General features: G+C 38.1%; 1 protein-coding gene and 1 long non-coding RNA gene across 6 annotated transcripts; both read left to right on the plus strand.

The window, feature by feature from the left end:
• The first annotated feature begins 12669 nt into the window (after positions 1 to 12669).
• LOC133710613 (uncharacterized) lies at positions 12670 to 16950 on the plus strand. Of its 5 annotated transcripts, none has more exons than XM_062136723.1 (8): positions 12670 to 14100; positions 14211 to 14455; positions 14737 to 14865; positions 14959 to 15051; positions 15193 to 15272; positions 15695 to 15769; positions 15962 to 16039; positions 16684 to 16950. In XM_062136723.1, exons 3-8 carry the CDS (start codon positions 14809 to 14811, stop codon positions 16772 to 16774), a joined length of 474 nt encoding a protein of 157 aa, XP_061992707.1. In that variant the 5' UTR covers positions 12670 to 14100; positions 14211 to 14455; positions 14737 to 14808; the 3' UTR covers positions 16775 to 16950. The 5 variants fall into 5 exon arrangements, with proteins under 5 accessions (XP_061992707.1, XP_061992709.1, XP_061992710.1 ...); XM_062136725.1 differs by having other exon boundaries at positions 14320 to 14455; XM_062136726.1 differs by having other exon boundaries at positions 14323 to 14455.
• Positions 16951 to 21552: 4602 nt separating this feature from the next.
• LOC133711076 (uncharacterized) lies at positions 21553 to 23399 on the plus strand. The gene is made up of 2 exons (XR_009847057.1): positions 21553 to 22137; positions 23169 to 23399. It is a non-coding gene; the product is annotated as an uncharacterized LOC133711076 (long non-coding RNA).
• Positions 23400 to 25049: the final 1650 nt, after the last annotated feature.

Raw genomic sequence — 25049 nt, forward strand, 5'->3', positions numbered from 1 at the left:
ATATCATGCAAGAAGAAGAAAGCCAATGTCTTCGTTCCATTAATTGGAGTAGTTGGTGGACTTGCTATAGGCATCTGACAAGGGTCTGATCTAATCACTGCCCTTTACTCTTGAGCCTTGATCCTTGTCCACCTCATCTTAGGCCTTTTTGTTTTGAGGCTATGCTATTATGTTTGTAGCATCAATGGTTATATTATTTAGCATGAGAAGAAAAAGAAACAAGGTAATGAGCTCATGGCTGCAAAGTTTGCTGAAGCTCATGGACTGGAAGCTCTGAAGTACAATAGGCTTGAAATTTATTTTTAGGGCTGGCCTGACAATTTTAAGTACATTTTTGGATGTATTTTGCAATGGGGGTTTCTTAGATGTACTCCATTTGTGTATCAATAGTAGCATATATTGTCAAATCCATTTAGGTACATTTTTGTGGATTATAACAATCATATATATATTGGTAAATTACTATTTATTTGGTGATTTTTGATTCCAGCATTGAATATGAATCATTCTAGTAGGACAACAAATGAAAATGTCGTCTGATGAGGATTATAGGGTGGATTCAAACAAATTTTCAACAATTCACACGACGGTTCTTACCGATATCATTGTTGGATGCACACAAAGACAACAAGTATTAGCAAAAACCATTGTCTCAAATGTCACAATACAACGGTTCGAGTTATATCTGTCGTGTGAAGGCACACATACACTGAACCGTGGTATGAGTAGAAGTCACACCACGCTAGAATCCTAAAAACCGTGGTATGAGTAGAAGTCACACCACGCTGGAATCCTAAAAACCGTGGTATGAGTAGAAGTTACACCACGACATATTTCTGTCGACAGCTTGTCGACAGCATGTCAGCAGATCTGCCGATCCATCAGACGACGGATTCAGCTGCAAACCGACGACCCAATGATCGATATACGACGGTTTTTCAACCGTCGTCTGACAGCGTTTCATCAGACGACGCCTCGATAGACTACGGAAATGCAAAACGTGAGACGACAGTTTTAAACCGTCGTGTGAAGTCTTTTGTGTAGTAGTGACACCAACAATAAACCATTGTCTAACAAATGAACATGAAGAAAAAAGAAAGAAAAAACTGTTGTCTGGATCATCTATCTACAATAGTTATTAAACATATTTTGTTTTAGGATGCAATAACAAACAATGGCTTTAACAACTTTTTTGTTGTCTGGTTCAAAGTCAGTCAATAGTATTCAATTACTTTGCTGATCTCCAAGCGTCCTTCAGACAACAGTTTTTTACAAAAAAATGTTCTCCAACTGTTCTTTACACGTCCCATCCTTCCAGGATCTGCCAACTAAAATTGCTTTGCACAAGAGTGAAGGTACCAACTCTGTTGTTCTTTGTGGTATTCAGACAACAGACTGGGTAGTAACTGCTGTTGTACTAAATTTTATCTGACGACAGTTTTCTGGTATTGTCTGATTCATGTATTAGACGGCATTGAGATAGACAACAGCAAACCTTATACTCAGACGACAGTGAAAAACTGTCGTCTGATTGAAAAATTGGTGTAGTGTAGACCCATGGGAACCAAGTCTATTCCGGAGTCTAACTATAGTTGCGCCCCCAAGGAAGGACGCAAGGAGCGAAACCCTAAAGCTAGGATGATTCTGGACGTTCTGGTCCATATTCTCTCCCCAAAGAGGAAGGTAGCCGCCAAGATAGGCGTGCACGAAACCGTGGAGGCCAACGTGTGAAGAGAGAGAGAGGCAGAGCCTCCAGCCATGGTGGTAATGCCATGAAGGAAAATGGCTGTCCAAATTGCTCCCCCAAAGGCACCTCGACCAAGGGAGCCAGACCATAATGATGCTTGTCTTAGGTGTGGAACGTCCGGACATTGGGCTAAAGCATGTAAAACACCTCAGAATGTTGCAAACGCATACAAGACGTATCGTGAAGCAAGAGAAGCAAATTACATGGAGCAAGAAGATCAACATGGCGATCTCGATCTGAGGGTTGAATACTTCAAAGGCCAAGATTAAGAGATTGGCAATTTTGTTTATGATTTTTTATTTTCCAAGAGATGTAGGCAATTGCCATATTATTTTTGTAGTACATGCCAATGGTTTAGTCTTTCTTTAAACTAGGCTCATCTAAAGTAAGTGTGATTTCTAGGAAGGTTTTGAGATTAGTGGTACTTAAGCGAGTCTCGCTCCACCGACATCTCTCTACTCACCTGGTCACATTTGCTTTGGAGTTACCAAAAGAAGTTAGACGACTGCCATTGTTTTGCATTAACTAGTTCATTAGATTAGATTTTCTTTGGTTAAAGAAACAATGATGTAATTCAGTTTGGCTTATTAATAAACGTTGAATTCTTTTCATTATGTCTCCTCTTTAATTACGAGCCTTTTCTTTTAGGAAGGGATTCTGGAGAACTGCAATGTCTTGCGGATAGTGCGATTACGCACACCATTCTCTGCCACAAGCAATTATTCTTGGAGATGTTGCCTACATATGCTTCTGTGACTACAATGGCTGGGCCATCAGGATTGGTTCAAGGACATGGAATGACCCAATTCCTCTTACCAAATAGCACCTTGATTAATGTCGCAGAAGCTCTCAACGCTCCTAAGGCAAATTGAACCTTATTAAGCTTTAAAGATATCAGAGCCAACAGATTCCATGCGGAAAAGCATACAGAGAACGAAAAAGAGTTCCTTTGCATTACCTCTAATGATTGCGGACGAAAGCGCATCTTAGAGAAGCTTATGTGTCAATCTAGTGGACTTTATGTCACTACAATTCGACCTATTGAATCCAATAATGTGATAAGAGAAGATCTCTTGGATTCAAACACATATTGGCTTTGGCATGACCGACTAGGACATCCTGGTCGTGATATGATGATCCGTATATTAAAGATTTCACACGGACAGCCATTCTTTCAAGCGAAACAAAGCAAAAATCAAAGATTGATTCCTGGACTTAGTGTGACCGCCGCTGTAGCCGCCTCTGGCGCCGCTGCAGTCCACTGCGGCTTAGGGCTGCCTCTATATCCCTTGACAACGCCATTGATGGCGTCACCCATGGCCATGGCTCCATGGATGCCACTTCCCATGGTTCCAACGCCATGATGGGTGATGTAGTCACAAATTTTGCTTCGAATAGCACTTTAGACGCTCAGGCCCAACCAAAATCCTCATTGGTTGCTTCTAAGGCCCCTCGCTCATTTGCAAAGCCTATTCCTTAGGGAAATTAGGACCGAGACCGTCCTAAGCAAAGGATCCAAAGATAATCATTCCATTCTTACAGAGAATCTAAGGGGATATATGTGGACCAATTTAACCATCTTGTGGACCTTTTAAATACTTTATGGTATTGGTTGATGCGTTGACATGCTGGTCACATGTCACACTGTTGTCCACTCGAAATGCTGCTTATGCTAAACTCCTAGCCCAGATTATCCGTCTACGGGCCCACTAGCCGGACCATCCCATTAAGTTTATTCGACTTGATAATGCTAGGGAGTTTACATCAAAAACGTTCGATGACTATTGCATGTCACTGGGGATTGATGTAGAGCATCCAGTTCCTCATGTTCATACCCAAAATGTTCTCGTGGAAGCTGCCATTAAGCGTCTATAAATGGTAGCACAGACATTGGTTATGCACACTAATCTCCCTGATTCCACTTGGGGATATGCAATATTGCATGCAGCGACGCTAATTCATCTACGACCCACTGCCACCTAACCTTACTCTGCATTACAACTAGTGACTGAGTGCAAGCTTGATATCTCGCACTTACACATTTTTGGGTGTGCCATTATGTGCCTATTACGCCGCCATAGCGTACTAAAATGGGTCCACAAAGACAAATGGACATATATGTTGGATATAAGGCTCCAACTATCGTTCGCTACCTGGAACCCTTAACAGGCGATCTATTTACCGCTAAATTTGCAGATTGTCACTTTGATGAGACAGTCTTCCTATCATTAGAGGGAGATAAGAACGCACATGTTCAACATGAATGACAGGAATTGTCGTGGTCTATCCCCACTATGTCTCATCTCGATCCCCGTACCGGACAGTCCGAACTCGAAGTGCAAAGAATTATCGAGCTCCAGAGAGTAGCAGATACTCTGCTTGATGAGTATTCTGATATTGCTAAAGTGATGAGATCACATACACCTGTTGCAAATGTGCCTGCAAGGATTGACGTCCCAAATACTGGACATAACGGCGCTCCTGAGGTACCAAAAGATGGCGCCACTACCATATTAGCAGTGATATGGCGTCTATGGTTGCAGGTCTCGTGAGGAAGCGCGGTAGACCGATTGGTTTGAAGGATACTCACCCTAGATAGAGAGCGAATGAGGCACAAACAAATCCTTTGATCATCGATACTTAAAATCCGTCCTATGAGAATGTTCCGGATTATGGTTATGTCTAAGAGACATCTTTGGGGGACACCTCAATGTCAGAACCTATCCCTGAAAACGTAGAGATCTCTGTAAATTACACTAGTGTACATAGGACATGGGAAAGAAGCTCCATTATCATTGATGATGTATTCGGCGTATTTTGTAGCTTGTGAGATTATTGAGACCGATGACATCGAACCACGCTCCGTTGATGAATGCCAATGTAGAGCTAATTGGCAAAAATGGAAAATGGTATCCAGGCAAAACTAGACTCTCTAACGAAAATAAAGGTATTTGGGCAAGTTGTGCCAATACCGCCCAATACCAAACCAGTTAGTCACAAATGGGTATTCTTAGAAAGCATAATAAGAAAAACGAGATTGTAAGGTACAAAGCTCGCATTGTGGCGCAAGGCTTCTCGCAACGCCTTGAAATCGACTATGAGGAGACATATTCTTCAGTAATGGACGTTATTACGTTCTGCTATCTTGTCAGTTTGGTAATTTTCGAAAAATTGAACATGTAGCTTATGGATGTGGTTACTGCGAATCTATATGGGGATCTAGATACAGAGATTTACATGAAGTCCCAGATGGACTTCAGTTACCCAAGTGAAGTAGCTCTAAACCACGGAGTGCATTTGCAATAAGGTTGAAACTCTCACTATATGGATTGAAGCAATCCGAACGGATGTGGTATGACTGTTTAAGTGAATACTTGATTGAGAAGGGATACATGAACAACGAACTATGCCCACGTGTTTTCATAAAGAAAACAAGTTCCGGATTTGCAATAGTAGTGGTTTATGTTGATGACATGAACATAATTAGCACTCTTAAAGAGTTAAGGGAAATCGCTGAACACTTGGAATCACAGTTTGAGATGAAGGACCTTGGGAGAACACAGTTTTGTCTCGGTTTGGAACTTGAGCACCATGAAGATGGTATCCTAATTTATCAATCAGCTTATACCCAAAAGATGCTTAGGCATTTGAATACTGACAAAGTTAAGCCTTCAAGCACCTTAATGGTAGTCCGTAGTCTTGATCTAAAGAATGATCCATTCCATTCGAAAGATGACGATGAAGACGTGCTAGAGGCAGTAGTGCCCTACCTAAGTGCAATAGGCGCATTATTGTACAACTCAATGCACAAGACCGGACACCTCTTTCACCGTTAACTTGTTAGCTAGATATAGCTCTATGCCAACATGATGTCATTGGACTGGTGTTAAAGATATCTTTTGATACTTGAGTAGTACGATTGATATGAGCTTGTTCTATCCCTACAGAGAGACGATGGATTTGGACCCATCATATGTCAAGAACGCCACTAACAGTGGTCTGCGTTCCCCCCCCCCCCCCCAATCCCAAAACGACATAAGTGTTTTGGAAGGTTTTGCTGATGCTAGGTACCTCTCTGACCCGCACAAAGGTCGTTCCCAAGCTTGTTATGTATTCACCATGGGTAAGACCGCGATATGTTGGAGGTCTACTAAATAGACCTTAGTCGCTACTTCTTTGAATCATGCAAAGATTATTGCTATTCACTAAGCGGTTCATGAATGTATATGGCTTAGATCCATAATTACGCATGTTTGAAGAAATTGTGGTTTGAAGTCTACCACAGATGAGCCTACCAGCATTTATGAGGATAATGCTGCTTGCATTGAACAAATGAAACAAGGCTACATCAAAGGCGACAATACCAAGCACATATTGCCCAAGTTATTCTATAATCAGCAACAACAAAAGCTCCTCAAGATTAAAGTGAACCAAGTTCGATCTGAGGACAATGTGGCAAGACTTGTTTACTAAGTCACTACCTAAATCCACGTTCGAGAAACATGTTGCAAGCATTGGTTTGCGGAAGTTATCCAAACTCCCATGATCGTGGTCATCAAGGGAAGATGTCTACATGTTGATCTCGAAACGTGAATGGTGTATTGTACTCTTTTTCTCCTTCAACTGAGGTTATTTTTGTCCCATAGGGTTTTTGTTACTCGGCAAGGTTTTTGACGTGACAACGAGAGGAGCACCACGTTTGGGCGACACAAGGGAGAGTGTTCAAGTAAATCCAGAATATGTGTCTAGCCCAAACTCTAGGTTACTTGTGCAAGTTTTAATAGGGTTTCTCTTAGCGATAATCTCGGAGAATCTTAGTAGATATCCATTCATTGTACGATTATGTTTTCATGTACAACTCTGATTCTATGCTTGTAATCCTCTATATAAAGAGGCCCATATTATCAATAAAAGCACAGTAATTTCTCTCCCAAATATCGATTCTCTAAAACAATTATCTATATATTTTCGTTTATACAATATTTATTTTTTATTTATATTTTTTTTCTTCGAAGTCAATTATTTCTTTTTTATTCAATTATGGCCGTATCGAACTCTCTTACTCCGGCGACAAAATTCTCTTTTTCTCCGGCAATTCTTTCTTTCTCCCTTTATCTTTGCATCTCTCTTTCTTTATTTCCAACCACTTTCTCGCTTAATTATCCATCTATCGTCAATTCGTCATGGCCTATAGAAATAGATCAAAAGGAGAAAGAAGTCATCCAACTCATAAGGTCAAAAAGTATGAAATAGAAAATGAAAAAGGAAATCAAATCACAAAGAAGCTAACCGACCATATATATATATGCCGATCTGATGCCGCTAAAACTCAGTCTAATCTGTAGAAGATAATTCCGTCAAAATCAATTATGAGTATTGCTTATATCTCAATATAAAAGAATCAAGATTGGATTTAAAGGTTATACTACGTGATGATGAAGAAGAATGCAGCAAATATGTTTTCCAATTCAACTTGAAGAGTGATAGATATGCTCCCTGAGTGCTTGAGAGAAAAATTCTAATTGTAGAGAGAAAACTCGTGCAAAACAGAGAGAATAAATAAACCACTATCCTTATCTAAAGTTAAGAAACCTAAAGCAAGATTTCAAAAAAAAGAAACCTAAAGCATTTATACTTTTTTTTTTCTTTTTCTTTTTTCATTTATAAAGCAAATATCTATGATAAATATTTTGACTATATATTTCTTGGGTTTAACAGCATATTAAAGATGTTTCTATTTTTTTAAAAAATATATTAGATACAAATTTGAGTATTGATACGGATTTAAGTGAGTATTGAAAGTCACGGTTATAATAACGGTGTGCAAACAAAATATAAGGACAAGGGTGTGATCTATCAGTTTTATATATTATCATTTTATTTGCTTTTATCTTTCTTTAAATACATACTGATATTGGTATCTAGTAAGTCTCTATATTCTAATATACCAATTTTACTTTCTCATTTGTCATGGTTATATGTATCTATTAAACAAATGAAACACAAAATAACAAAGGGTGTCATTTGCTCTATCAAATGATAGTATTACAAAAATATGTCTAATATCGGGATGACTAGTGGCCAATTTGTAAAACCATATATTCATGCTCACAATCATATGCACATTAACTCGACAACAATCACAAAAGGACCAAGGCTTACCTTTAGCAATCACAGGCATGGCTTCCATCTTCTGCAGCTGCAAAACTCGATCACTAGAATATAGCATTCTATTGCTTACCAACTTGCTTCTCAATGGACAGAATTAATGCAATAAATTGTGGTGGCAACAGGGACCAATTCATCTATTTATATAGGTGACTTAATGTCACGCCCCGAATTTTGAATAATAAATTCAAATCCGAAACATGAATTAAACCACTTAATCAAATAAACGTTCTGAATTTTTTTTCTCAAGCAACCTCAGCACATGATACACAAACTCCAAATCTCGAAACTTCGAGTTCATTATTACAATTCACTCTCACAAGCAATATTGTAAAGCTCTAAATGAGCATATAACACACCTCACAGACTCACTAAGTAATTTAGATTGCCACAATTGCAGCCACTCTACGCAGCTCGATCTCCATCCTGATTCTCTTGACCTGTAGTAGTACCCGCTACACAATTTGAATAGTGTACCGGGATTGCAACAACACCAAACCCGGTAAGCTTTTGACAGCTCGTATGAGTAAACAAGAAAGAACTGTTGATTTATTAAAATACATTTCCTTTAACTCAAGTATAGAAACGTAGAACATCACAATCACAACGACCACCACAAAACCACTTCACTTTCTCACTCTCATATAGATATATATACACTTATGAGTCACTCCCCGTTATCCTCATAAGATCACTCAACATTTGGCAGACAGACTAGAGCTCTAACTGATCGCAACCACCAGCCCGGCGCGAGAGCGTGGTTCACGATTTAATGCTATTAGTAACCACCAGCCCGGCGCGAGAGCGTGGTTCACGATTTAATGCTATTAGTAACCACCAGCCCGGTACAAAAGCGTGGTTCACTGATAGTATGCCATGGTCACCCCGTGACCTATTGATCTCCACAGATCAATAAAATTTATTGTTCCTCAACAATAAGACTCAACACCTCTCTCAATATATTGTTTCTCAACAATAAATTCAATACCTCTCACACTATGTTGCTTTTCAACAATAAACTCAACACAACTCCAACAGTACATATTATTTCACAATTTCAACAATACATATTATTTCACAACTCCAACAACACATTATTTCACGTAAATAATATATATACATAGACATTCACACAGGAATGCCTATTAATACCAACTATAGTGTAAGCATAGAAATTGTGAAATTCATTTGTATAGTTAAAATCATTTTACTTACCTATGGACCGTAGTTGATCAAGTCCATATGATTTTAAAACAATATTTATTCCATAAATATTTTCACACAATTACGACAAAATAAATTAATTAAATGTCCTTGGTTCGTAATATGAACCACGTGAGGTTTACTCACCTCTAATCCCGCTGCGTCTTCTTAACAGCTCGGAATATGAATCACAAATCGTCCGTCAAATCAAACCGTCAAACACCTAATCAAATGTGACTTGAATTTAGCCAATAACTCATAAGATAAAATAAACGAAGATCTAACGGTCGGATTCTAATTAAATGATGATCAACGGTCAGATCCTCACGGATCGCCCTTAGAGTCATCCTCCAAAATTATCACGAAGATCCAACGATCGGATCTTCCTGAATCGTCCTTCCAAATCACCATTTCACAATTATACGAAGATCCAATGGTCGGATCTTCGCCCGTGACCACACAAAGTCATCGGGACAGTTATACGATCAACATATTAAAACTACCAGTTCATCAGACGGTCTGATCTTCACATATCCCATATCGAACGATCGAAATTGATCGAAACGTAAAAATTCATAACTTAATCATACGATATCCAAAAATTGCGTATGATATATCGACAAGATCGTATTGAAATGTAGAATCTAAAAATGTACAGAAACCATATTTTTGACCCCCGGAGGTGGCCGGAAATGGCCGCTGGAGTTAGTGGCAGAGCCGCCGCCAACCACCGCCAATGGTGTCGGGGACGGGCTGCTCTTCTTCCTCTCATCATGCTTAACAACTTTCATAACTACCATGTAAGCTGAAAATGACCGGAAGGGATATAAATTACCTCGAACCAGTCGGGTTGGCCTGAAAAACCCATACACCGGCGAGCTCCTAGTTCGACGTAAAAAATGCAACCTCAGGCCTCTATCTCTTCTGGAAAATTGTTCAGAAACTCAAGGCGAACTCACTAAGCCAAGAATCACAGGAAGAGGTGGTCTGTAACTCGAGATACACGGATCGAAGGGTTGTTTTTCGATCTAAACCAGTCGAGCTCCGATGATCGTGAAATCGTTCTACCCAGGTCTGGTCCTTCTTGGTGCTTGTTCAGAAAGTTGAGGCGAGCTCGTGGATGAAGTTTGGTGAGGATTGATGGCCGGTAGCTTGAGATATCAAGCTTGGAACCAAAACGAGCTCAAACTGGCCTCGTGTTCCACCGTCGTGTACTGTTCAAGAACCGGCGAAAGGCTACTACCGGCAGCTGCGCAAGGAAGAGGCGAAGGCGTGGGACGTGGTCTGGGGTCAATTGATGTCCTGTGGAGCGAGAACTAGCTTGGAGAAGGAATGCTCTGTTTTGGTTGCTGGTTTCGGGAGAGAGAGAGAGAGCCTTTGCTGGTGTCGGTCGTTCACTTAATCACTCTCAAGCAGACAAAATCATGAAAGGTAAAGCCTTAAAACATGGAAAGTAAAGCAATGCCATAATTAAGTTTTTTGCTTTGATTAAAGAAAACAACCGGGTATCACTTAAACCTCAAGAAGCTTGCCATTAAAGCAGTTTATATCGGATTAGGTCTCCTAGTTAGATCCTTAATATAACACTTCATTGTAGTCTTTCTTGCAGACTAAGAATTGGACTACCATACTTAATGAATTGATACACTGTTTCATTAAGCTACTAGTATTGATTTTCAGTTTGTATCCATGTTAAACTAGAATTGGATATTAAGCTAATCATCATATACATTATGATAATTTGTGTCAAGTCCATATTTGATTCTAACACACACTACACCAATAACCTTAACACACAACACTTTTGGCACAACGAAAAAAAAAAATTTGTTGTGTGATGAAGGAAAGTGAATCAGACAACACGTTTACTAAACTTACATTGTATAAGGTGGTTAAAATTCTGAAGTTTTTATCTAGGAGGTCATTGCACAACGGTTACAAGAATAATCTGTTGTGTGAATAAAAAAAAAAATTGCGGCAGATTTCCCTCCTAGATGGACTCAAATTTGGCTCCAAATTATATCCTAGATGCCACTAAATTGTACAACAGTTTAGTTATTTGTGTTGTAGGAGTATACTTGCAAATCATCATACAATGGTTTTTAATGTGCCGTTGTGCAAGTAAGTGGCAGAATTTGGAGAAGTCTCCAAAATGACATTCATTCCCCCCCAAAACAAGAAAATTTGGCTTCAATGGTTTGTCATGCCTGCAACTTCCTACAACATAATGAACTATTTCTGTTGTGTGAATGAGAAATGCCTAGCCTAAGCGCCAAAATTGGCATTTTGATTGCACAAGCGGGAAATTTTCATCTTTTGTTCCCTCAGCTATGTAGCAATTCAGACAACGTAAATGTATCTATACGTTGTCTGAGTAACTAAAAAAAAAAAAAACAAAGCTATTGCTTAATGCCTTAGACAACTGAGGGCACGTTTAAACAAAGTTGGTGCCGCTGTTTTTCATAACCTCTCGATCTCTTCTCTCAAGACGCCCAACACTCACAGCTCCCCATCTCTCTCGCGAAATCTCTGTCCACTTCATCGCTGAACTCTCACGTTCTACTCTCTCTCTCTTCAGATCGCTCCTCTCCCTGTCTCACTCTGAGTCTTCTCTCGCTCTCTTCTCCATCCAACTCTCTTCTTTACCCAGAAATCATAGTCTTCCTCTCTCTTTCATTCTGAAATCCCAAATAGGGAAACCCCAATCTCAGATTCCCCGAAATCAACCAAATCTCTATTGGTCGAACCCTCAATCTGAAACCCAAATTTCATTGACCTAACTCTCGTCTCCACAATTAGCCGGATTTACACCGCACAGCCATGGGCAAAGAACTTGAAGAACAAGCAGCGCCGCCGGTCATCCTCCGATGGCAAGATTTGGGCGAGTTGCTAGAAAACGAGCTGATTGTTAAGGCTCCCGAAGACAATACCCCTCCTCGTGGTATGTAATTTCTGTTTTGATTTTAGGGTTTTCGAGCATTATATGTCATACTGGAGCGATCGTTTGATTTTGTACCTAATATTTGTCTTGGGTGATTATCTAACAGGGAAAGGGAAAGGGAACAAAGGGAAAGTGAAAGCATAGGTCAGTGATGATAAGGAAGGACCACCATTGGCTAATTACATCAAACTCAGTGAGTATTTCCTAGCTTGTAAGATGTGTCCTAATCCAGATTGGCACCGAACTGTTCACTGCCCTAACCTCACTCCTGGTATAGCTTTTAATTTTTTGTTCTAGGGTTTGTCATGAGCAAGATTATGTCAACTTTACTTGGTTTTGGTTGCTGCCTGCTCTGTTTGTGTGTGTGTTAAATAATTCTCCTTTTGAATCTACTTATGGTTGGTTTAAATTGAGTTTATTTTCCACAAATGGTTTGGTCAGTGTTTGGGAATATGTGCATCGTGTTTCTCAGTTTGCTATGCAAGCAGCTTTGCTATTTGAACAAGGGAGCTCTGCTATTTGAACAAGTCAAGATGCTGTCACTTTTGTACAATGACAAAGGCAAACTTATATTGTCCAGTCCAAAGAAGTGAATGTTATTTCTCATTTGCATTATATTGATCTTCGTTATCATTTTGGTTGAATTCTTGTGTGGTGTTATGAACATTACAGACCAAGTTTGGCAACTATTGTCTTGCCAAGACAATAGCAGAAACTGAAGCTTTGAAGTATGCAAAGAAAAGTGATTGAAATTCATTACAGTTTGTCCATCTATTGTTTTTGGTCCTTGTGACTTTTGACAAGCGTATGAATTGTACTTCATCTTTGTGTAGGTGTTGTTCTATGTGTTTTTGGTTTTGTCACGTATGTCTAGCTCAGTATTTTGTGTAGGTGCTGATTATTAGATGTGTTTGTTTTTACTGATGTGCTTTGTGATATCCCGTACCCAAGTGTGAAGTTTACTTGCTTTTTTTTAATCTTTCAGCTAGACTTTTTAATTATTTTATTCTTATCTTTCATTTTTATTGTGGTACTAATTCTCTTGTTAGAATTTCTGTTATATATAGATATGGTTAATAAATTTATGTTTTTACTTAAGTGGATTTATTTTGTTTCTTTAAGTTAAGAGATAAGGAGGGCTGGAGGTTGCTGACGAAAGAAGAGAAGGAAACAGCAGGAAAAAGAGAAGAAGAAGGGGGAGAAAGAGAAAAGAAACAGGAGAGGGAGGAGGAGAAAAGCAAGGGAATTAGAAAGAAAGGAAGACGGGGGAGAAGGAAGCAGAATTGTTTAGGAAACAAGGGAGAGGGAAAGAGAGATTTGTAGCTGTGAGAAACTAAGAAAGGAGAAGAGCAAGTGTTATCAGGAAGTTTGGGAGAAGAAAATTCGTTTTTGGGTGTTGTTGCTGTCTTGCGTTTTTGAGAGAGAGAGAGAGAGAGTTGGATAGTTTGGGGTTTTTGTTAAAGGCTGCGACTTGTGTACTTCCGATTCTGAGGGTAGTAAAGCTAGAGGGATTCTATTTTTGTTTCAGAAGTGAAAAGCTTTCTTTTGAGTTGTGTACTGTCTTTGTTTGCTTTGCCTTACGGTGAATGCTTCTATTTCTGAATTTGTGTTTCTTCTCTTGATATTATGTTCTTATTGATTATTCATAATAGTATGTTGTTTTGAGGCTGCCTTATTAATTGGGTAATTCATTTGTGAAATTTGAGTATATGAATAGCGATGTGGTTGTTCTGTGCTTCTGGTGGTTTGATTTTGTATCTATTATTGTCGTACTGTATAGGTGGCTTTCCTTTTAAATGTACTGGATTTCTTAAACCAACTTGATTTACTGAATGTTTTCTATTTCTGTTCTATAGATTGAAATCACTACACCAATATTCTTTAAATTGTGATCAGCGTATGGCTCTCAAAAGGTTGATAGATGTAAGTATGGGTGTTATAACGCCATTGTCAGAGCAGCTTACGAAACCATTACCAAATGCCATGGTTCTGGTAAATTCAAAGGAATTATCAACTGGTGCATACAAGCTTTTTCCAGAAGGTACAGCTTGTTACAGATTTTCGAGTACTTATACTTGATTGAACTTAATGTTATCATAGTATTGCAAAGGTATAAATGTTTTACCGGTGGCCTTTGACGTTAATTGATAGCTACCCCTTTTAAGAGGGTCTATTTCCATCTAAAGATATAAAAGGCTCTGTGTTGGGGGGAATGCTACCCTGATCATATATAGCTTGCAATTCTTATCATGTGAATCAGTAGAAGGTTTCTTCCCAATCAATTTAGGCGTCCCAATGCTCATGGAGGCCTTCATCGCCCTAATAACTCAACCCTTCAACCTCTCTCTAATCGCTACCAGAAATTCTCAGCCCGAATCCGAGCTTCGCCTTTAGAGGTACAATTCCCTTTCTTTTTTCTTTTTCTTCAAATACGATGATTTCAAACTAAATTAGACAACTTTAATTATTGTATGCAAACATGTTTAGCTATTTCTTTGTTTGGTACCCTTTTCCTTTAGAGGTACAATTTCCTTTTTTATTTTTCTTTTCAAACTAAAACAAAGATGTAGAATTTTTAGCTGAGGTAGCCGATTGGTTGTTTGGTTAGAAGAGTTGTATAATTCTTAGTTTCTGCTATTTGATTGTAAGATGAATCTCTGTTGGCTGCACCCTGTAGGAGTGGGAAGGCAGGTTGAATATTGGCATGTCCAACAATGTGACAACTTCCATTTGAGAGTTTATCCGAGAGATGGCCATCGGTAGAACCAAAACTACTGATAGAGCGGATCGTGCTACTGTTGAGAAGGTGCAAGACAATTAAATTTATAGTCTTTGGGTTTTTCTTTAGAGTCATTTCAACTGTGTTAGTTTATTTATTTCAATGATTGTTTTTCACCAGGTCTTCGATTTCAGAACCAAGTTCATTATATACAAGTTGATGGGCCGTGATGTATGCAAAGAAATAAATGGCTGCATTTCCACTGGGAAAGAAGTATGTATGTTGTGCATTATCGTACTTTAATAACTGAATGTAATTATGTTTTGGTTATAAATGCTGAATCTTTTAGTTTCCATCTGATGAATAATATTTCTTTTCTTTTGCATTATTGAACTATTCTTTCTTCTTGAGCAGGCAAATGTTTATCATGCAACCAATTCTGATGGCCAGGAACGGGCAATCAAAGTGTTCAAAACATCTGTTTTGGACTTTAAGTAAGTTCTGTGGCACGTTTGGCCTTTTCTAATGACTGTATTTCAGCAACTTTTAACTGTGCTAGTGCTAGTGCCAAAACGTGCATATGATACATCCGTGTGGCTTTTGAGATATATGTGTTCTGCACTCAAGTGCCTGATAATCTATAATGCTCATTGCTGTCTGTATCTTCTGAAATACAGACTTTCTTTTGCACTCATGTATATTGTCAATTTTCTCTAAAATTTTGTATCGATCTCTATGGTAGTCAATTTTGTATTGATCTCTATGGTAGTCAATTTTGATGGGATATTGACCATGAAATCTAAGAGCACCACTGTAAAGAAAAAAAATATAAATTTAGGTTTACAGTTTCTAGGACCATAGAGTTTTCGTAGTGGGTTTTCCTCCCATATGTTTACATAGGGGACTTCCGATTCAGACGCGGATACTGCAAGAACAATCCCAGGAAAATGATGAAGACATGGGCTGAGAAAGAAATGAGGAATCTGAAGAGGTAAAGCAAACAATTTCCATTAAATCACTGTTGAGATAAAATTGCAATGATAAGGCTTCCAAACCAGTGAGGCATTGTCCTAGACACTTCATCAATGACGAAATACTATTTGCTTTTTTCCACAAGTGCTCATTCATAATCCTTGGCATTCATTTACTCTATTGACACGAACCATTTACTCTATTGTTCTAGGCTTTATGAGTATCTGGGAGACAATTATCTAAACTTTCCTGTAATACACCATATTCAGTTTCCAAGTGGAATTCATAGGTAATTACAAGGTTCACTCGTTTCCTCTTTTGTCAGATATCTATGGTATTAGACTTTGTAGTATACCAATTTTCCATGAATTGGGTGTAAATATGCCATGTTGCTGTTAGTATTTCTTTTCTCTATTGATACAAACACTAGTCACTAAGGTGTTGTAGTGTACTTGTGTTTCCAAATCATATCAATGATAATTCCTGTCTCTATCTCTTTCTGCCTATTTATTGATTTTTCCATTGTGTGGAGTCCAATATTTCTGTATAACTGTTTTAGATTTGAAAGGGGTTTTCTTGGTCTTCATAGATGCATATAAACACGGTGCATTTTTAGCTGTTCTGGTGCTATACTTGGGGAGTTCAGTTTGTTTTCCAAATTATCCTTTGTACTATAAATGAAATTTTAATCATTCATGCTCTTTTTTTCCTAATGAAATTACCTTCTACTAATGTTTACCTTTTAATATGTTTTGGTGCATTTTTGGGTTTGTACCTTATACATGTGTTATAAATCAACTTCACTTGACCCTAAATCTAATGTAAGTTAAGCGCTTTCTCTCTCATGCTATTTAGATGATGCACTTTTCCTTCTCTATAGATAGAGAAAAAGTTGATGGTTTGATACTGACTTGTGTGTTGCTTTCTTTGCAGATCATATTGTTCAAATAAAGGATGGTGCATAGTTGGTGCTGGGAAGGCAGGTGGAGAGCTAGATTTGATCCCACATCCCACCACTTCCTGATATTAGTCCTGATTTCTCTCAAGTATTATGTACCAATTCATTATCAAAGATTCAAAGTACTAGGTCGATCATTTTACTTTTGGGTTTAGTGAACATATGCCACTTTGGCGTTTAGGTTTCATGATTTTGTGGAACAATGACTAATATGAATGCATCTTGGTGGATCCATTTGATGATTTGCAGTGTGTTTTGTTTCCAATTGATCACTGTTCATTAGGTAAAATGGAGCTATGCTCAAAATATAGCAAATGAAATTGATCGTACAACAGTTTTATAGTGTGGCAATCCAACGTTGTCTGAATACACAAAACTGGCCATTCACTCAATGCATTCTTTACATATCACACAATGGTTTTAAAGAAAAAATGTCTTCTCATTTTACAATCACACAACGATAAAAACTGAATTAATGTTGTTCAAAACCAATTCACACAACAAACAGACATTAAAACTGAAGTGTGATAGTATATCAGACGACGATGACATCAAAGAACACGTTGTCTGACTAGGCTTTCCAACAACAGTTTGAAAACAAATTCTGTTGTATGAATGATGCATCTGCCATGCTGTGCAGCAGCTCTGCCTAGCATCTGCCGAGAGAAGGCACAACGGTGATAGTGAAAATCTGTCGACTGATTGAATATCATACAACGGTGTTGCACCGTTGTGCAAATTTTAAACACACAACGCTCCGATACACAACGGTGAGCGTCCAAATCAGACAACGAATTTTACCCGTTGTCTGTTTCATTTTTTGGTGTAGTGACAATTTGCTAGTAGTGGAAGAACCGTTTGCCTCTCTTGGCAGGTAGTTGCTGTATTTTGCCATTTCTAGACTCCAGCTTCTTTTTCAGATTTTTGATCCAACAGACTCAGGTGCCATTGACTGCATATATGACATATATAAAGTGGACCATTAATAAGAACCCTATATATAAAGCATAAGAGTTCAATATTAATCAACGAATGTATGATGAACTCGTGCACCAAATTATATTTTCCTCATTAATTATGCTTGATGCTTCTCCCTGCAGCTGCAAGCTCAAAGTTTCCCTCCTCTTGGCTTCTGGCAGAAGATAGTTATCAAGGAATTTTCTGCGCTGGTGGACATACTTGCCGTCAAGATAACCGGCAGCGCAAACGTTGAATGTGAAAATTATTGCAGCATTTGAAGCAAGTAAAATTATTGCAGTGTTGGTGGACATACTTGCCGTCAAGATAACCGGCGCTTAATTTTGAAGTTTTTGTAGTCCCCATTACAGAATTTTCGACCCCCTTTTTCCAGTACTAAAGTTTACAACAAGCACTTAAAATAATCATCAGTGAATGGTTTGATTTCACGACAGTCCCAAAAAAAAAAAAAATGCAACTCAATTTTTAGTCGCAGCTAAAGCTTTTATAGTTGGCAGCTCTTTGCATTTTGTTACCTAACCTTCCGAGTTTAAGCCACTATCAGTCACAATACAGCTCGTACATGATCCGTCGCATCAATTTTAATGATAGGCCGGCGAGCTTTCATTGACAAGATAGAGAGCTGTCAACGACCAATTCCTTAATCTGGAAGAGGAAGGTGAAAATGGATTAGGCTGAAATGGATCGACGAGAACCACTTGAGGAAGATGAAGACTGGCTTAGTTTGTGTGTGTGTGTGTACACAGGGCCCTTCTACTGAGTGATCTATTTTTTTGGTCATTTTAAGGGAGAACTCATTAGACCCACTTTTCGATCACATATTCACATCTTAACTGTTCAGTTTTTAGGTATATATGAGTAGATCATCTCTGCAAATTTTCAGCCAAATTGATAATCGTTAAGGCATTCAAAACTGCGATTTACAATTATAAGCATGAACGGTTAAGGTTGGACAGATTTGGTTCGTCCATTGATTTAATCTGAATTCGATACCTTAATGGTCACCAATTTGGATGAAAATTTGCGAAAGTGATCTATATATTAGAACACAAAAACTGAATGGTCGAGATGCGGAAATGCGATAAAAAAATGGGTCTCACAAGGGATCCCTTAAATTGACCAAAAAAAGGAATGGAAGGACCCTGTGTGTGTTCGCACGCGTGTGTGTACAGGGCCCTTCTAGTGAGGGATCCTTTTTTTTTTTGTCTTTTCTAGAGATAGGGCATCATACCAACTTTTTGATCATATTTCAGCATCTCAACAATTCAGTTTTTAGGTCCTAATGTGTAGATCATTTCTACAAATTTTCAGCCAAATTAGTTACCGTTAAGCCATTCAAAATGGTGATTTAAAATTATATGTATGAACGGTTCAAGTTTGACAGATTTGGTTCGTCCATTGATTTAATTTAGTTTGATACTTTAGTGATCACTGATTTGGCTGAAAATTTGCAGAAATGATATACACATTAGGACCTAAAAACTGAACAGTTAATATGCTGAAATGTGATCGAAAAATTTGTGTAATACCCTCTCCGTAGAAAAGACAAAAAAAAAGGATCCCTTAGTGGAAGGAACACACACACACACACAAAGTCACCATTAAGAGGTTCAAGATGAATGTTTAGCATAATACATTAACGATGAAGTCCATGATAGGGAAAGGCCGGGATCGATAGAGATATTACCATATACTACCCAAATTAGATTTTTTTTTTTTTTTTTGAATTACCCTGAGGGGCGATAATATCATTCATCTCAAGCCAGAATAGGCCGTTACATACCATTCCGCTGCCATCTATAGACAGACAGGAAGATAGTAGTAGTACCCACAGTCGTACATAGACAATAGACCTACTCATTACACATTTAAATACATAGATAGCGGGAATCCTCATTTGGTACTAGTCCAAAGACGCTAGAGGTACATAGAATGCACCCAAAATGTGCATTGTTTCCTAAAAGGAATTATTGTAAAAGAAAAGTTAAAACATAGTAAAGACCCAGGGCAACAACCCCGACCCAAAATACTAAGCCCAAGAGCCCCAAAGGGAACGATTCCAACTCAAAGTCCATCAAGCTGGCTTGGTCCAAGCTCAGCATCTCCAAGACGCCATGTCGTATGCAGCAAACCTAGCGCCTCCGTCCGCCCAACCCGTTTGGCCACGACCTGTGCCACCACAACCTCACGCCTCCACGACCCTAACTGCCGCGCCTTACACCGCCACAACTTACGCTGTTAAGACCCGATCCAAAATCACGTCGGTCCAGTGCGCAAAACACCTATACCACCGTTGATTCAAAATCCACGCCGCCGGTCTTGATTAGCACGAGCTCGCCGCCAGTCTTGATCAGAGATGTTGCCAGAAAACTCAAATCGAACCCGTTTGGTACCCTCGAGCACAAAACATCCATCCAAGGAGCATCCTCGACTAAATACAGATTGAACACCTGTTCGGCAGCAGACCTGAACTCGTCGGCAAGGCCAGAGCCAACCTAAATGTCGGGGCCGCCGGACGAGCACGATTTCTTAATTGGAAGGAAATAAAAAAAACCGATCTTTAGGGCTTTAATTAGGGTTTCTCGAGAGGGAGTAAATGGTTACTAGGGGAGAGGATCAAGATAGAAGTAACCGGAAAAAGGAAAATTGGGAACTACTATACTCAAATTCGTTGAGAACAGTGGTGGATATATTTTACAACGGAAAAGCTAGGTGTGTGTGTGTGTCCTAAAAGGATTCAGTTTGGCTATAGTAACTAGGTATATAGGCACACACGGGAAGTTCAATCTTACCCACATTTCCAGTAGAGATCGGTATCGCAAGCTCCATTAATGTTCAACCTTACCCAATGACTGATGGAGGTTGCCCGTACTCCCCCATCAGCACTCGCCCCAATTGTCCTCTTCTTTTGTGCTGTTTCTTTTCCAACACCATCAACTCCACTACAGCCCAAAAAAGTAAGCCAATTTACTATAGGACAGGCCGGCTTTTATTGACAATTCAATTCTTTAATTTAGAAGACGAATACGACTAGAGCCACTTGAGGAAGACGAAGACGAGCTTTTTTTGTATATATGAGTTGAACGATTGACAGAGTTACCAGATTAAGAAGGTCAGTATAAAACCATGGATTCCAGATGGGGATAGGCCAATAGTTTCATATAATATATATATTATTATTATTTTGGTTAGAACGGGGCCGGAAAGAGAATACTCTCTAACCTCAATTTTTTTTTTTAGTTTCATTAATTAGTTTATCAGTATTTTTTTTTTGAATAAAATTAGTTTACCAGTATTAATTAAGTAAATAATTTTTTAAGGTTTAATTTTCAAAATATCTTAAATTAATTACCCTTCATTTATTAAACTCTAATTTGTAATTTTAATCTATAAAAGATAGTATAATAATTAAAATAAGGGGTGGTGTTCCAATGAGGACTTTAAAATGAGGACTTTTAAATCAACGTTTGGATGACATGTGTGTTGTAGTATTAATATTTCAACAGTTGGATGACTTTTAATTGCAATTGCATTTTCTTATTTCGAGTTTCAAATTGAAAAGTAGTTTTCTAAACTGAGAAAAAAAAAGAGTTTGTATAAAAAAAATTCTCAACAAAACTTTATTCTACATGTAAAATAAAATACAAAAAATATAAATAAAATAGAGACAGTAAGAAACTAAGAATGTATTAAGAGACTAATTTACGCGTGTATTAGGAGACTAGGTAGTCATAACTCATTCTCATAAAAAAAAAAAAAAAAAAGAGGTTGGTCAAAACTCAAAACTCAAAATTCACAAGTCACAACTTATTAATTAATGATTTGTTGCAACTCGCCAACTTGCAAGGAAAAATAGCATGTTTTCTTTTGGTTGTACACTTCTACAGCTATTATAAATAGACGAAACACTGAGAGACATCTGCAAACCGAGTCAGATTAAGTTTGAGAAAATTGGAGACATCAAAGAAATTAGTGATGCTGCTTCAGCTTATTACCATAATTTGTCTGAAGAGCAAAAGCACAAGGTGCATACCTTTTTTCAAGAAATTGATACAGATGGTGATGGAACAATAACCATGGAGGAGTTCAAGCAGAAGTATGAAGGTAGTTTCGGCGACAATGTCAACGGTACCTTCCAGGAGCTAGACAAAAATGGAGATGGCAGTTTGGATTTTGAGGAATCTATCACTCTTTACTACTCTTTTAAGGCCCGGAGGACCATTAGTTGCGATGGATGCTAAGCCTTTTTTCTAAAGGGACTGTATTTCACTTGCGTGGACTGCTTCGAGCATAACCGAACCGCAATTTTGCGTGGACTGTATTTCACTTTTGATCTTTGCAGCTCCTGCTACCGCAGCCGCAACTACGTTCACGCACACTCCAACTTTTTGGACAACCACGCCTTCCTACGTTCCAAGGCTGCTTATATCAATTCTGGATCGACAAACCAGGTGATTTATCAATTGAACTCCTACAGATTAGAAGTACTCTAATGTCATATTTAGATTCGTTTCATGATTTATATTAGCAAAATACATATAAATGATTTACTCTCTTTAATCAAGTTAGAATTCTTATCAAACGGGACTTAATTATTGCTCCCCAAATTGTATGCCTCCGATGAACTTAATTATACCATCTCATCCGTTATTTAACTTCTTTAAAATAAAAGAATTGTTATCAAACAACTTTAAGTTATTGCACTTAATTACTGGTTCAAAACTTCAAAGTAAAAAAAAAAAAAATTTCTCCAAGTTTAATACTAACGTCAGCAAGCTCAGCAAAGTCGGTTGATGGATATGATCCTGAGAATTATCAAGTTCCTAATCGAGATCTAAAAGAGTAATTAAGTTTGTTCTTCTCATTGTTTGTTTCTACATCATTTTTTTTTATTTTTTATAAATTGTATAATGATTATACAAATTTCATTAGATAACTTCAATATTACACTGTTGACTACTATATTCTCAAAAAAAAAAAAAAAACATTGTTGACTACTAGGATAAATGCTATCTTTAACACGACAACAACAATAACGAAGCTAACATGGCAAACTACAGCAGACTGAAAGCCACACTAACAACCATCACTCCCAAATTACCAAAATTAAGCGTAAACCTAGAGATCCCACGCAACCCAACTAACAAATATCCTAGAAGAACCTATAAACCTAAAACATGATCATCACAACTCGCAACGTCCACATAGGGACCACAACATTAACCAAGAAGCAATTGTAGTACCTATTGAACTGAAAATAAAAAGGGTCAATGAGAAAATTACATTGTAGTAAACTAGTGCATGATATAAAAAGTTATAAATGTTCGTGGACCGTTATTTTGAAATTCACCTCGATATAGTGGGATTTTTTCTTTTCAAGTGAAAAATACTATTTTTAATGTCATGTTTGAAAAATGTAAATTTTCAATTTGTCCATCTCCTACTGATTGTTTTAATATTTTGTTGGTAATTCTTACTTCAGGCAGAAGTTTTGAAGGCCTTCAAAACCGGTGCTGAAATCATAGATGCTGTGGGAAATATTGCTAATGCCGCTGATTCATGCATCATGCTATAGTCTGCCTGGATCTATGTGTCTGCCTGTTTGGTGTTGGTAGCTTGCTTTAGTGCGACCAAGTCTCTGTTTATGATCTTGTTGTTTGTAATAGGGAAATTTTTAACAACAATTAATACATCACAATGGGTCCATTCTAACTTTTGATGGATTTACTTTTGTAAATATCAAAACGGTACATCACGTTCAAATTTCTACCCAATTTTGGTACACACCGTTACCACTCCCGTTAATTAGTGTGCTTTCCGTCATATTTGCAGGGCAAATTAGTCACACCCAATTTTCCCTCCAATTGACTAAACAGAGAATGCCACATCATCACAATTCTCTCCAATTCACTAACCTCCTAAACAATAACCCTAAAGTTAAAGAGTTTTCCCTCCAAAAAACCAATGTTCAACAACCACTGTTGACCTAAACTTCAACAACAGCACTCTGCAGAGTGGGAAAACTGCCATTTTGTAAACAAATGGGAAAAAAGCATGACCAAAACTAGGAATCAAACCAAAAACTAAATATGGGAATCCAAAGATCTTCCATTCAACTGGCATTTGACATATTGTTCCAAATAAAACAAAAACCATCTGTTACACAAAAGCTTATAAAAAGCATGGCATTTTCCGAGTTTCAAAACAAAAAACATACCACGTACAAATGCCACCATAACAAACAGATTACATGGCCAAAAATACCATTTTCAGTCAATGAACATCAATTCAGTACAGCAGGCCTTCATGGCTTCCAGAGTCTCCTCTGCACTTGATTCTTTGGAACTTGAACATTTTGACTGGATCTATCAGATGCTGCACAAAGCCTAGGTGATTTTCTTAGCTTCATCCTCCTTGCAGGCATCTTGTATCTCTTGCCAGAGCTTTTTGGTGCAACAAAAGCTTCCTGTTAATTGGAGAAATACAAGAATTACACCAACAAAAATATCACAATTCTATCATCTAAATTCACATTGGACAAGAATGCAAGCTACCTGAGAATTTTCTTGCACCACATTGGTCTGTTCAGATGCTATAGAATCGTCATTGTTAGCTCTAGATTCTTCATTCATAGAGACATGGACATTGAGTTTGACATATTCACATTCACATTCACATTTACATTGTCATTCCCATGGTTGCTGTGATTGTGTATGTTTCGCACAGATGATGCCTGAGAGAACACTTGGTCTGAAACTTGAGGGTTTGATTCTTGGGTGGGCTGTGGTGATTTAGTTGGACTCTGTTATTGATGCATGTTGGTCTCTGACACATGTTGTTGAACATTTGGTTATTCTTCTTGAACAACTTCATTTTGATTGGGAACCTGCACAATCAATAGCATAATAATCAAACAGTTGGCCCAGAAATGAACTGTCTGAAACATAGAACCATTCAAGTATACAAAATCCCTACTCACTGTGTTTAAGCAATTACACCTGGTTCCTTCTGTCACAAGTTCTTTTCAATTCCAGGAAGTGGTGATGCTTCTCCTATAGTTTAAAGTATATATATTTGTTAGTATTCATTAAAAAGAAATTGATACACAAAAGTGCATATAAGTGTAGCCTAGTACCTGGTTCCTTTGTTCTCTTTGTCTTAGGCCTCCCTGGTTGCCTCCTCTACAGTGAAGGTGCAGTATTTCTCTCTTTGTGTTCCATTCTGCAACACCAGCAATTGGATTGATCATTGTTGTGAAATTTTAATTAAAACTCGCAAGCGCACGAATCGTCGTTAGTATAGTGTGCAAGTACGAGGTCGTTCCAACTGAGGATTGATAATCAATTTAAATCCTAACTCAATT

Source organism: Rosa rugosa, chromosome 5 (genome assembly GCF_958449725.1).
Source record: "Rosa rugosa chromosome 5, drRosRugo1.1, whole genome shotgun sequence".
NCBI classification, from domain to species: Eukaryota; Viridiplantae; Streptophyta; class Magnoliopsida; order Rosales; family Rosaceae; genus Rosa; species Rosa rugosa.